The sequence below is a fragment of the Exophiala aquamarina genome (genome assembly GCF_000709125.1).
Source record: "Exophiala aquamarina CBS 119918 chromosome Unknown aczIA-supercont1.4, whole genome shotgun sequence".
In the NCBI taxonomy this organism is placed as follows: Eukaryota; Fungi; Ascomycota; class Eurotiomycetes; order Chaetothyriales; family Herpotrichiellaceae; genus Exophiala; species Exophiala aquamarina.
Window position 1 is genome coordinate 3,766,196 of NW_013550584.1, and position 13,840 is coordinate 3,780,035.

General features: G+C 50.2%; 5 protein-coding genes across 5 annotated transcripts; 2 read left to right on the plus strand and 3 right to left on the minus strand.

The window, feature by feature from the left end:
- Positions 1-313: 313 nt before the first annotated feature.
- On the minus strand, positions 314-736 carry A1O9_06462 (uncharacterized protein; the record flags this gene model as incomplete). The annotated part of the gene is made up of 2 exons (XM_013405672.1): positions 314-478; positions 527-736. The coding sequence occupies 2 exons, from the start codon at positions 734-736 to the stop codon at positions 314-316; spliced, it is 375 nt and encodes a 124-aa protein (XP_013261126.1).
- Positions 737-1,943: 1,207 nt separating this feature from the next.
- On the plus strand, positions 1,944-2,832 carry A1O9_06463 (uncharacterized protein). Its single transcript, XM_013405673.1, has 3 exons — positions 1,944-2,142; positions 2,217-2,420; positions 2,487-2,832. The coding sequence occupies exons 1-3, from the start codon at positions 1,947-1,949 to the stop codon at positions 2,600-2,602; spliced, it is 516 nt and encodes a 171-aa protein (XP_013261127.1). The 5' UTR covers positions 1,944-1,946; the 3' UTR covers positions 2,603-2,832.
- An 864-nt stretch (positions 2,833-3,696) lies between these two features.
- Positions 3,697-5,972, minus strand: A1O9_06464 (uncharacterized protein; the record flags this gene model as incomplete). The annotated part of the gene is made up of 3 exons (XM_013405674.1): positions 3,697-5,248; positions 5,295-5,490; positions 5,537-5,972. 3 exons carry the CDS (start codon positions 5,970-5,972, stop codon positions 3,697-3,699), a joined length of 2,184 nt encoding a protein of 727 aa, XP_013261128.1.
- A 1,045-nt stretch (positions 5,973-7,017) lies between these two features.
- On the minus strand, positions 7,018-9,505 carry A1O9_06465 (uncharacterized protein; the record flags this gene model as incomplete). Its single annotated transcript, XM_013405675.1, has 2 exons — positions 7,018-7,164; positions 7,247-9,505. The coding sequence occupies 2 exons, from the start codon at positions 9,503-9,505 to the stop codon at positions 7,018-7,020; spliced, it is 2,406 nt and encodes an 801-aa protein (XP_013261129.1).
- Positions 9,506-10,480: 975 nt separating this feature from the next.
- A1O9_06466 (uncharacterized protein) lies at positions 10,481-12,971 on the plus strand (the record flags this gene model as incomplete). Its single annotated transcript, XM_013405676.1, has 2 exons — positions 10,481-11,040; positions 11,138-12,971. The coding sequence occupies 2 exons, from the start codon at positions 10,481-10,483 to the stop codon at positions 12,969-12,971; spliced, it is 2,394 nt and encodes a 797-aa protein (XP_013261130.1).
- Positions 12,972-13,840: the final 869 nt, after the last annotated feature.

The window sequence follows — 13,840 nt, forward strand, 5'->3', positions numbered from 1 at the left end:
GGCAGATCTGTGTACGAACATTGCACTGGTCCAGTCACTGTTTTGTTGTACCAGGACTCAAGGTCTTGTTCTATTTGCAAGCCATATATCAGAATTGATGTTCTTTGTGGTGAAGCATTTATTGACGATGTCAATATCTGCTGGCTATTTTCGATTAGACCAGTCAGACGGGCAAGGATGTCGAGGAGACAGTGGAAATTGTCCTTGGGTGAAATGCACCAAGGGGATGATAACCATGATGGTTCAGCTAGATACGTTCTCTTCCGCTTGAACAAGGCATGGATGATCTGCTTCGAGTTAGATGTAATTCGAACTACTGCAAGCAAGAAGAACTCACCACACTTGGTCGGAGCCCTAAGAAGAGCTGGTGACTCAAAGAACTAGAGTGTAACATGGGTCCTCGAAGTTGAATGAGCTGGGAGGGGCCGTTGGTATGACTTTTCCATCCATGACTACTTTCTCCAGACGTCTCGAACAACTGCAGAGGGTCAGGGTAAAATAGTCAGCGGGAACAGACCCAACTCACTTCAAATTTCAGCATGACAAGACTTGTAGCAAGAGTTTGTTCTTGGTATAGCAGTCCCCCCCGGCCAATGATTTGCTTCATACCATCGAGCGCCCTTCCATAAGTCTTAATTCCCTCCAATCTCAGCCTTTGATCCTGGTAATTCAAGCCAAGGCCGACCATGCTCAAGGCAGCAACAGCCTGGTCTAATGATTCGTATCGACCAGCCATATCAATTAGTACCTGCCACCAAGAAGGATAAATGTGAGCTTCTCTTGTCGTGAATGAGTGTCGCGGTATGTAGTCTTCGATGAAACGACCAAATAGTAGAGTGACAGTGAATGCGCTGCTTGGAAACAGTCTGCGAGAAGGTCGCATCTGCGTGAGAATGTCCTCTGCCCGCAACGAACCTTGTCGACGGTCGTCTGCTGAGTCCGTATCTTCATTTTCAGACCTGATCCATGAAGATTCAGTGAGAAATACAATGGGCTGTGCTCTTGCGAGCAGGTTTTCATGGTCAAGAACACTCAAGTTCTTGAAGCAACGATCTCGCTCGTAACCCCCGCAAACGCGGCGGCTCCTCTGGCATTGGCAACACCTTGGCTCGTGACCGTCACACTGCATGATTGTTTGATGTCAGCAACGTAATTGGTCACTTTCTGTGGCGCTGCCATACCCTTATCTTCCGCCTTCGGCATGTATTGCAGCTTTGAGACTTCCCTGGCACGCCAACCATGGTATTCGTGATTATTACAGTGATTCGCATTCGACGGGTGAAGCAGCATGTATAGTTTATTGTCTTTTGCTCAGAACAAAGTTAGAAGAGGTCGACGCGTATGTAGCGGCGTCAGCGCATGGTGAAAGCGTACATATGTTAGGCGCCTGGACAGTCACCACGGACAGGGCAATATCAGGGATCCTCAGATGTTGCTTTTCCCTATGCGATGCAGAGACTGTTAAAGACGGGGGGTGATGCTGCGTTGGGAATCAGCCAAAATAAGGGTACGAGTTGCAAAGGTCCGACTTTGGCCTATTTTAGCAACTTCCTGCGAATTTCTTAGAATATCATTGGCCAAGCACTCATGAAAGCCAACTCGATATTAATGGATTGTCTTGATAGTGCAAAAAGATGCTATGTAACAGATTTTCGCAACCTGTTGCCCATCGAGACTTTTCTCTCAAGGCACCAGTTTTCTAAGCCAATGTATCGCAATTTCCAAATTCCGGGTTCAATACCCGCTCCCCTTCAAATCCTATGAGATTGCCCATTGCAGACGCAGTTGGCACTATATATCAGGCTCTCTGCCTTCTTCTCTTCTCTTCTCTTCTCTCATGCTTCCTTCTGCGTCCCCTATGTCTTCTGCTATTGATTCTGGACGTACATTTGTACTCCTAATTTTGACAAATTCTCTCAACACGACCAACACGTCCTTCCATCAACATGTCGTCGGACACCGATGCACACTTTAAATACTATCAATTCGAACCCTCTTTAGCTGGAGCATCTGTCTTTGCGATTGTGTTCGGAGTGCTTACTATTTGGCATTTGGTACTGATTGCGAAGCATAGGACCTGGTACTTCATTCCTATACTCATCGGTGGGGTCTGTGAGTACTTTACTTCTTGCCTTTTTGGTTGTTGGGCCACTCAACCCATTATCTGCCAAAGCTGATCTTGTCACAGTCGAGGTCGTAGGGTATCGCTGGAAAAGCGCGAAATCCGACCCTTTGCCCTTATGTTATTCAGACCCTTCTCCTGCTCGTCGCTCCAGCGCTCTTTGCTCCCACCATGTACATGATACTGGGCCGTATAACTATCAGTGTGGGTGGTGAAAGCAATGGTCTAGTCAAGACAAGATGGCTGACTAAGGTTTTCGAGACAAGCGATGTGCTTTCCTTCTTTCTTCAACTAGGTAGTATGTATGAATAGTCTGAGCCTATGCGCTCTTCAGACCTGCGAAGACTTTGCTGACCCGATTTAGGCGGTGGACTGATGGCTAGCAGCAAAGCTTCAACGGCGAGGCTAGGCTCTCGAATCGTCTTAGGGGGCTGCTGCTCCAGATCATACTCTTTGGTTTCTCCGTGGCTGTTGCGCTAGTGTTTCGTCGTCGAGTACGTGCCATGCCGACCAGATTATCCCAGCACCCTTCAATACCTTGGGAGATGTCTTTACATATATTGTACATCACCAGCGCTTTCATCATATCTCGATCGATTGTCCGGGTAGCGGAATTTATCGAGGGTTTCGAGGGAACAATTATTTAACACGAGATCTATCTCTATTTGTTCGATGCAGTACGAATGGCAGCAATGATGGTGGTCTACAACACCTAGTATCCGTCAAACTTCTCAAAACGGGCAAGAAAAGCTACTTTGGTCAGGGAAAATCCTAACTCGAAGAATGGGTTTCCAAAGGTCGAGCCGGGGGAGCGAATGAATCCTAAGTAATGTAATGGAAAAGGTCTGAAGCTTGGGTTGATTGACGGTATCACTGGCGTCGACGAGATAAATGGCATCATCTACTACAGGAGATCGGATTGACCTCGTCGCTTCGACACGAAGGCATAATAGTTGCTATTTGTCAAGGTTAAACGGGGGGTAGTGTCCAATCCTTGGTAGAGCGGAGGGCGTGTATGCCCTGCCGCGCTGCGGTCAAAATAGAAGAATTAGACAATACCCTCCAAAGTAATGCTAATCGACATCATTTTCTTTAGTGTGTCTTTCTACAGCAACTTTGCGCGAGGGGGAACTCAATATCACATTGTAGAGTCAAACCATCTCAAGTCCTGCATTGTGTATTATCGGATGATAAAAGGGAACCATCCGGAGGACAAGGAGACATTCTTTATTGATCACTGGGCTGGTGAGCATGCGTGAATTCTCAGGGGCCCAAATGGGACCTTGATAGTGTAGAATTCGATGGCCGAAACGAGGCCTCACGATCGAGGATTGCGACTTTCGACGAAACTTCTAAGAGCACAACGAGCTTCGCGATGCAGAGGCGTGAGCACCGGAGAGTAAGCAGGACAGCGGTTGCAGCAAGCAAAATGATTCGAGGGGTTTGCTAAGATTCCTACGTGATTACCGCTATAGTTCCATCCAACATGCATGACGCATTCCGTTAGGAATCCAGGATTTATCGTGAGCCGATTAACCGGATAGCCTTTCTTTGGTCTACACCCGGAATCGGCCTCAAACGCGCAGCTTAGCTACGGTCCTGGAAACGAGCTCTTCATATTGTTGCAAGCCTCTTTCAAGCTTGCGTAGTCCAGCCTTGCGCACGTGGTAGACTGTGCCTGGAGTCCCGGTTTCTAACTCATCGCTATCACTCTCGTCCTCTTCCGCGTCTCTTGCGATCTTCTCTCGATCTACGATACACCGCATAAAATGGCGATCGTGGGTAATTAGTAGAAGTCCCCCCTCCCAGGACTTGAGAGCTTCAATCAGCCCGTCGATTGTGTCAGAATCCAGATGAGTAGTGACCTCGTCCAGCACGATCAGATGAGGAGAGCTGCAAAACACCTGAGCCAGAGCCACCCGAACTCTTTGTCCCCCAGAAAGTGATGCCAATGGTACTTCGGCGACGATGTTCCCTCGAAGGCCGAGCTTGGCGAGCATGCCCCGAGCAGCCTGCTCGTCTCCAGTCCACTCTTCTTGCTGCATCAGATAGGAAAGTGCTGTCTTTTCGGGTTGCTGTCTTCCCAATTCTTCGAGCTCTTCAACGGCATGTTGTGAGTAACATGCGAACCGAGCTTTGGAATGCACTGTGATTGAACCTTTTGTTGGTCTCGGATTCCCTCCCGTGACCGCCCCCATCAAGAGTTTGACCATGGTTGACTTGCCACTGCCATTCAGGCCCGCAAGTCCGATACGTTCGCCAGGGTGCATGACGAGGTCAATCTCTTTGAGTGTCCAAACTCCAGATTTGGGATAGGTGAAAGAGACTTTTTCGAAACTGAAGAGCGGTCCAGGGTATCTCAAAGTTGTGGGCTGGTCTGTCAACATAATATTGACCGGTGGGTCAAACTCGGGAATCTCAATGTCAGCTCTGGTCGAATTGAAGAAGCCCTCTCTGTCACTGAGTTTAAATCTCCCTCCACTTGAGCTGACCTCCATTCCGGATCTCTCGTCAATCTTCTTTCTCCGAGAGGCGGCTTGTTTCAATTTTTTGTCATCTCCAGTGCGCTTTGCAGCCTTGATATTCTTGGTAACCGTATCTTCCATATGTTTTGTTTTCTTCTCCTGAGCTTCAGCCATCTTTGTCATTCGCCGTATTTGTCGACGTTTCTCATTTTCATATTCGGTCAGATTTCCTTTGAACACCTCCAAGGTTCTCGCGGGCATTAGACGTACCAAGAGCAGTTCCTGAGCAACAGCATCGGCAAAATCACGGTCGTGAGTTACCACGATGACGGAAGTCTTAGACAAGGAACACTCAACATAGCGTTGCAACCAAACTATAGCAGGCAGGTCGAGGAAATTCGTGGGTTCATCCAGCATCAAAACATCCGTTTGTTGAATGAGCGCGCATGCTAGATCACATCGCGTTCGCCATCCCCCAGACAGAGAGGTAAATGGCTTCTCAATCTGCGTTTCGGAAAACCCCAGGCCGAGTAGAACAGTTCTTGCACGAGACTCCGTGCTTCCAGCATCCATGGATTCCAACGCCATCCTGGTAGTCTCTAGCATTTCAATGCCAATCCTAACGGCTTCCTGCTCCTCGTCGATGTCAGATTGCGCGAGCCTACCAATGATTAGTAGGTTCTCGTTTGCAAAAGCACTACAATCACCGTTTCTGTGCTTTGTTGAGAGCATTCTCCTTCTCAATCAGAACCTGCCGAGCCTTGGAGCCTCTCGCACCACTTCGACGAGCAGCAATAAGCTGTGCCTCTGCAAGCTCCTGTTTAGCTTGGTCTACTTGGAGAGATAGAACGGTATTGACAATCTTTTTGGCGTCGGCCTTCTCCTCGATTGCCGCAGACAAGCCTAGGAACGATCAGTGGGCCACTTTGACCATCCCAGGCCAACTTACTATTCGCAATTTTCAACGCTCGTTGTCTGCGTTGGTCGCTCCTTGTGACATGGTCCAGAACAGAGCGCGATGGATCTTCCGGCTCCACAGGGTCAGTCAAGGCATCCGAGCTGACTCTAGTCTGACCGAGCAAGAGAAGGCGGAGATTGCTAGGGATACCCGGAACTCGTCTCTCTGCCAGTGCTCGTAATAGTGAGCTCTTGCCAGTCCCATTGCGACCAGCGAGCACATAATGAACGCCTTCGACAACGCGCAAGTGAATGTGGTCAAGCAATTCCCGCCCGCCGATTGAGAGAGTCAAATCCTTGACATCGATATCTTTCGAAGTAGGTGCGTCGACTGCATCGACATGAAAACGACTCTGCTGGCTGGTAACCACAAGACCACCGTCTTCCAAGCTTGGCCCAGCTTTGGATGATTTCGATGGCTTCGGCATGGAGGCACGCAAAATTTATCAATGACAATTGGAATTGAATCGAGGAAAGCAGTACAGAATGTATTAATCGTAAAATGTACACACCGTACCTTGTCCCGCGCCGACTATCCGTTTCAACCTCGGGCTTTAATGAAAATTCTGCTTACTTCGATGTGATCAACATGGTGGCATGCAGTACTTGCCGTACAAGAGAGGATGGTGTGGCAGTTTGCAGCGGCTGTGCAGATGCAAACCGTGGAGTGACTCACGTTTACCAGAATCACGATAGAGGAAATATAATTGAAAAGGCCAACGAGTCCGATGTGCCCTCGAACCTTCAGTGGATCGATGACTCACGCTCGGAGCTTACAGGGACATGTCGTCGGGGAACATAAGAAGGTATCGATAAACAATTAACCACCTAATGGGGCCGAAATTGGCAAGCCTCGGCGGTGCAGGTGTGCGGAAGGTTGGTTGAAGCAATCAGATCTTTTCCGTATTCAGTTTTGATGACTTTGACGGCTTGCAAAGGCACCTTCTGTTGTGAGCCATCCGGTTGCTTGGTGATTCAGAAAAGAAACCTCGGTTTCGCCGCAAGTATTAGCGAGCCACAGCTTGCCCGCTCACAAAGTTAAGGGCAGAATGATAGGACTGTCATATCAGAGATACCACCACTTAAAACTATTGCAAAGTATTCCAATGCAAAATGGGATCTCTCGATGCCCTAATGTCTGGACCGGTAGTACATCTGTCTGGAGTCCAGACTGTCAACACGGGAGATGCTGTTAGCTTCCGTCTGGAACGAGAAAGCCAATACCAGCACTCGGTGGTGCACGATTGGAATTAGGACTAGTACACTCAGTCTGGAATACAGTGTCCTTATAGCCTGACCTCTGTCACAACCACCTAGGTAAATCTGCAACTCGATCCAGTCTATCACAGCAACCCCAGTCTAACGCAGCTCGGTCGTCCTACTCACAGTGGACATCTCATGCCAACATGACCAATTCTGCATCGCCATCTTCCTGTAGTAGAGTAAGGACCTCTTTCGAGAAGTCGTTTTCTTTCACTTGATGCCTCGTCCAACCAGACCATTCGAAGTTTCACCCTTGTGGTATTTTTTGCGATCGCCAGGGCAGTACCATTTAACTGTCCGGGGTGGAAGCTCTACCAAGTGGATGCATTCCATGTGGAACCACTGCCCGTAGTCGCACTATGATGCGTGATTAGTATCCTTCCATAGAAGAACATTGGCATGAACTCGGACGAGGAAACAGGCCATGTCCTAAACTCACCTTATCGTCTAGCTCACAGCAAATCATCTCTCCCCAACTCACATCTCCACACAAACAATATCTCTCTTCTTCTGGATCAACGAGTTCCTGACGACCATCCACATCGATGCGTATTTGTGGCAAATGATCCCCGGCAGCAGCGGTGGACTTGGGTGTTGTTTTCTGCTGTTTAAGAGGCTTGGTTTTGCGCTTGCTGACACTAACAGCTGCTCCACCATCCTGGCTACTCTGCATCACTGTCCCCGGGGCATCGCGCTTGCTGCGACGACTAGCCGCCGTAGCTTTTGGACTAGGCTCGACACCAGGGGTCTTTTGACCAGCAAGTGAAGGCGTCATAGACGCACGGCTACTTGTCCGAATTTGCGGTTGAGGTTCGACAGAAGCAGCTGCCGAGCGACGAGAAGGCGGGCGTGAAGAAGCAGGCGGAGTATGCTCAGTTTTGGGGGCCACGCTGTTGCGCTGAACACTGGCTGCCCGAGTAGTGGGAGCTGGGGTTGGGGTATTGGATGTCGCTGGCGGCGCGTTTGAGACATTCAACTTGAGCGGGATTTTGATGGTGCTAGCAGTCTGTGGCTGTGGCTGAGGTTGAGGCTGTGGGAGGGGTGGTTCGCTGCTGGCTGGCGTCGAAGTCGAGGCAGGGACAGATTCTGGACTTGCTGCGAGAGGGGAAGGCTTCGGAACAATCTTTGGTCGTTTCCTTGCTGTATCGGGTTCTGCAGACGGTGATGCCGACGATGCGGGTGTTGTTTCTGCTTTGCGTTTTCTTGATGCCTTTTCCGTGGCTTTCTTCCCTGTAATCGGGCTGTTAGTAGTCGGCGTACTAGCACTTCTACTTAGGGATGCAAGCGCTGAAGCAAAAGGAGTTGTAAAAAGAGTGCGAAACTTTGACCCAATGTCACCGAGGCGGCGAGCGGCCAGCTCAGCCTCTTGAGCAGCAAGAGCCGCTTTGGATTGGGCAACCACATCCTTCTTGTCCTTTTTGGGTTCAGCTTTCCTTGCAGCCTTGGGTTTGGGAACTGGTGTAACGTTGCTAGGAGACACCGCAATGGTTGAAACTCGGGTCGCCTCCGCTTTATCTTCCGATTGCGTTTCTGGCGAAGATGAGGTGGAAGAGGCTTGGGTGACCGACTCGGGTGACTTCTCGACATCTTTGTCTATTTTTTCCAAGCTTTCAATGCTCTCAACCGCTTCCAACTTTGTAGATTTTTCACCTCTCTCTACTTTGGGTATCGTCCTTTCGATACCGTCCAGATCAACGAACTTTGTACCTTCGGCTTCCGCAAGGGCTTTGGCTCGATAATAGTTCTCCCAGCCTCGGCCGCTATCGGCAAGTTCCCTTCGAATCATGACATCGCTAGGCACCCAACTCAGGTTTTTCTTCATTCTTTTCCTGATCTTGTACATCTCATACTCGGTTAGATGTGTCCAGGGCTTCCACCTACTCCCAATCTCAGCATCTCCAGGAGGTGGCGTGGGCTTGTGGTAAGGCTCCAGCTCAGTTGCTTCACGGGCCTGACGGGCCTTTTCCATGGCTGATGTCGATTTGTCCCTAGAAGGTTGAGTCGGTGCTGATGCTGGTGTTTTCGGCTGCTTAAGCTTCAGTACTGGCTTGGGGGGCGAGGGTGGCGGAGAATCCCAATCAGATACCTCGGTGCTTGCAATGGGTGAATCCGGATCATAGGGAGGCATTACTTCACCAGGCACGGTGATTCTGCGGCTACGCGGTCTCTTGAGGATTGCAGCAGCCGCAGCTTTGCCCCGAGGAGGAATCAGTGTTAGTCTAGTTGACGTACCGTTCTCAATCTTTCTCCCGCTGCGTGAGCGTTTGATTTGTATTGATGGTTGAGGCTGCGGAGTTGGGTCGCGGGAAGGAGGTTTTGGAATGGCATTCAACTTGGCTATGATGCTCTTCAACCTATTCTGGTGTCTCTCGGCGACATCGAACAGTCGACATGCCTCCGCATAGGACGAGTCTCTAGAATTCAAAGCCACATCTAGCTGAGAGGAAATCTTCTCACGCAGGTCTTGAGGATCTGGCCGGGCTGCTGGAGCAAGAGATGGTAATGAGCCATAGAGCTTGGTTAGATCGTCTAAGGTTGCGGAGGCCGATTGATATGTCTCGTCGAGGCCGCGGATTAAGGTGAGTGAGCGAATGAGGTCGGCCGGGAGATATTCAGTGTAGTCAAGAAAGTCTGTGACGGCGGCCTGAGCATCAGGATCGACCGAACGGTCATGAGTGAGGTCAGCCATAGTGACCATTGAGGCTGATTGTCACCGGAGCTGGGACATTGGAAGGAGGTTGAGGTGGTGTTGTGTGGATGTTATGTGGGAGTGCGAGTCGAGTGCGCAGGCAGTTGGCAGGCAGGGTGGGGTGGCGAGCTGCAGGAAGCCTGTACTGCAGGGGTGATTGCAGTTGATGCTAGTCAAGCCAGGAAGGTTTTCAACTGCGAGGACCGTGCAAATTTCAGTGGAAATGGATATACATAGTGATGGTTGTTGTCGTTGTTGAGGTCGTGGACGACGCGTTCAATTGCGAATGTGGTTCATGGGGTTCAGTTCGCGACTACAGCCCTCGTGAACGTGAGACCCATCAAATTCCGATGATGAACTTCTCCAAAGGCGGTAAACGGCGGCAGAATGGGGTTAGTGCGATGCCAATTGACACGTGATATCACATGGATTCACGTGGTCCCGTCTGGCTCAAATTGTCCCTCGCCGTGGGTTCTTGGCTTTGCAAGTGCATCCTCATCCCTCGTCGTAGTTGTTTCTTCAATGTCCAGTGCCATATATAGTACAGCGAGGCGTTGTATAGTAGAGCACGACATTGTCTCACCCCCCTTATGCAAGGCAGGATCAGTTGATCCAAGCATCCCATTTCCTAGTGTCTACAAGACTTGCAATCTTTGTCCATCTGCTTCTGCCGACTGAGTATCGTCTATGTCTATTTCCACCACTTTACTTTTGTTCTAGTCTATCCCTCATGAACAGGGTCTGGCGGTCGATTCGCCATCATTCATCGACCAGTTTGTATTGAAATCCTTTGTACTCACTTTATTTTCGCTCTCGAAATTATCAATTTAATTCACTCCCTCAAATGCAACCTCATTTCCTGCTTCACTAGTCTTAAGTGCACTGTTTTCTTCACTCCAATTTGTCCTTGCACTCCATATCTACGCACGGTATCTCGCCTTCTGTACCTTGCTGTCTCCTTCTATTCTCTACAACTCTGCCAAGATGGCGACAAACGCGCAAGACCGTCTGGCCAAGCTGTTTGCTGGTCAGACGCTTCCCACAACAACTGCATCGTCTGAGCCTCACTTCTTTGAGAAAGAAATCGAGGAGAAGCGAAGCAAGGATCAAAAGCAACCGAAATGGCAACTTCCATCCACTGCAAAATATTCACGCCAGATCCCGAAACCTGTCAAGCCCGCACCAAGCGCTGAGCTGCTCACTAGTTCTGACGATGATGATGACTATATCTCTTTATTCTCGAAGAAACCATCGATGAAGACTATTTCTCAACAGCCACCCGACCCGAAGCAATGCGTCGAACCTCAAGGTGGCGCTGAGTACATCCACAAAGGCAAACAGTCACCAAAGCATTCCTCTCAGGGCACTTCATCAAAAACAAACAATAGCAAGTCGTCACACTCAGCGTCCCTTCCGACCACAGACAAGTTCTGTCAGTTTAATCTTGTATCCAAGTTTCCTTACAAGTACATGAACGATGCGGGTGACAGGGTCTCACGACACTTTTTTGCGAACAATAAATTCTTCAATCGGACTTGGGACTTGTAAGTGACTTTCCTGTTTCATCCAGCACCTGGATCTTGTCCGCACGCACAAGCAGATTCATAGGTACAAAGCTCCTGGCAGCTGACCCACAGACAGGTATTACCTCAACCCACCGTACTCACTCGGCGGAAAGCCTCTTGCCCTGGTACCACACGCTCAAGTTCAGGATCTTGTCATGGAAATCGGAAAATCATTCAAGATCGATGTCTCTGTGCCCGAATTCCCTTTTACCCTCTCATTTCGTGACGATGGTACTCCGAAACCGCAATTTCTTGGAGTCTCTCAATCGAGAGATGAGGCCGCGGATCTTCAGAGCGACATTCCGGCTGCATTATTCGACCATGGTGAATGTCCAGCTGAAGCTTCAGCCACCCTGAAGAAAAGTTTCAAGGACTTCAAACAGATGTGTCAGGAGGCAATGGTCGCGAGCAAAAAGAAGGGTGCTGCTATCAAGAAGAAGAAGGAAGCAGATCGCTTGTTGAACGTGGGAGACCTCTACAAGCAGCTCAGACGCTGTCAAAGATATCTCGGTTTGCGTCCTCGCACTGGCAGACTCGTTGAGCCTGACCCGATCTTGTCGTGGTATCAGCAGGAAGACTTCCGTGTCCGGCAGTTGAAGGAGGCTAGAATCATCCTCGACCCGCTCGATGTCCGTGCCCCTACCCAATATCCCTTCGATAAGGAAACAGTGCTCATTTCGATTGACGTCGAGGCATATGAGAGAGCCCACAACCTCATCACAGAGATCGGAGTCAGTACTTTAGACACACTCGATCTTGTTGGCGTTCCACCTGGACCAGGAGGTGTGAACTGGATCGATCAAATCCGATCACGTCATTTCCGAATCAAAGGGCGGGAACATCTAGTGAATCGAGACTTCTGCCCAGGAAATCCGGATGCGTTCCAATTTGGGGACTCCGAGTTCATTGATCTGAGCGAGGCTGCTGCAAAAGTGGACGCATGTTTCCAGTGGCCCTTTTCAGCCGAGTTCAAGCATGCTGGACTCAAAGATCCCTGGGCAAACAATATCGGCGAAGGATCTGCACCTCAAACGCTCCAGACCTCTGTTTTCGGAGGTCTCAACATAGTTCCAAGCAACAAAGAGCAAGATGACGCCAATAGGGCGGCCGTCGCCAGTGTTCTGCCTGGCCCGGGAGATCCCGTTGCCATACAACGAGCCATCGACTTGGAAAAGGCGGTTCGCGACAACTTGGAGGCAACGCGACACGGCCCCAAAGAGCGAAACATCCTGATCGTGGGCCACGCAATCGGCGGCGATCTAGAATTCTTGAAGGAAATCGGCAGCAAGATCTTCACCCCTACGCGTGGTACTTATCCGATTGCGGCTATGGACATGATGGGCACCGGCGAAGGAGCAGCAAAAATACTGGCATCTATTCTCGAAGCGCTCGACACGGGCTCGTTGTATCGGATTGTCAAGAGGGAAACCCAAACGCGCAACCTCAAGTCAATCCTCAGCGATCTGGGCCGTCCGAGTCTTCACCTACACAACGGTGGCAACGATGCGCGTTACACTTTGGAGGCGCTTGTTGCCATGGCTGTGAAAGCGAGGTTGGAGGACGATCGGGTGCCCCAGAAAGGCCAGTTTAGACTGGCACAGGATTTCGGTGCCGACGAGTGGAACAAAACTGTTGCAGAGGTCGCCCATCCAAGCTCGGCTCAGGTTCCAGCTCCGGGCCCCGCCGTCTCTACATCAAGTCAGCCAGTCACGACGATGGCCGGTTCGACGAAGTCCAAGAAAGAAGACCTGGACGAATTCGAGGCCGCAATTCTCGCATCGTCCGGGTCCGAAGCTTCCCTGCCACGTCAGACCGACAAGAACCTCATTGCTCTGGCAGAGCGGATACGCTTCGAAGACGATGGGGAGGTCCCAAAGAGCGTGTTCGCCAAGAACTCACGTGCTGGATGAGGGAAAATGCTCTCGTTGCAATCAGGAGGGCAGGAAACAAAACCAGTGATTCGAGCGATCGGGCAGGACCCCCCTTGATTCAGAGGGCTCATTGCAATCGACACTCCTCTCCAGGCATTAATCAATCATTCATTGCTCGGTCTTACTTTTTATCGGAGGCCCAAGTCAGCTTTTGTGAAAGTGATCAAGCTAAATTCGCGCACCATCAGCGCGGAAAGGCGTGATGTGCCACTCGGCATGTCGGGCATATGCACAGCAAATTGAACAACAAAGTGAAAGGTTAGTGCAGGCCACTCGAGACTTCGAGAAACCTGGGTGCCCGGGTAGTGGGCAATTGCTCTAGCAGAAGCCAGTGACCCGGAATAGAAACAGCGATAGCAGTAGAAAAATGCTCTTTTCAAGGTCTTTTTGTTCTGTTATCTAGAATTCCTTCTGTACAGGCTAGGCCACCCACCCAGGCCAGCTCGCCCTTCAAAATCCAGATTTCATGTAATGTGCCTCGCCCCACCAAACGCCGTTTTCGATGCTGGTGCGCTATAGTAAGACATGGGAGGTGTGTGGTGCGCTCGCCAGTTTAGCGGGATCCCACAATACATGTGAGATTTGAAACGGTTTACTATACAGGCTCAAGCTCGTTCTTCCACCCGGCGCTCTGCATGGATTTCAACGAGGGAGAAGAAAGAGACAGGCTGGATTTCGCTTTCCCCTGCGCATTGCACTCTTCTTCATTATTCTTCATCCGTGGTAGTCGGGCTAGCCCGGCTTGGCTGGACGCAAGGAAGGGAACAGGATGAAGGGACGGAAAACCACCCAAGCCAATGCACGGGATAGATCTCGATCGCTCGCTCGCTCGCTCGCTCACAATCACC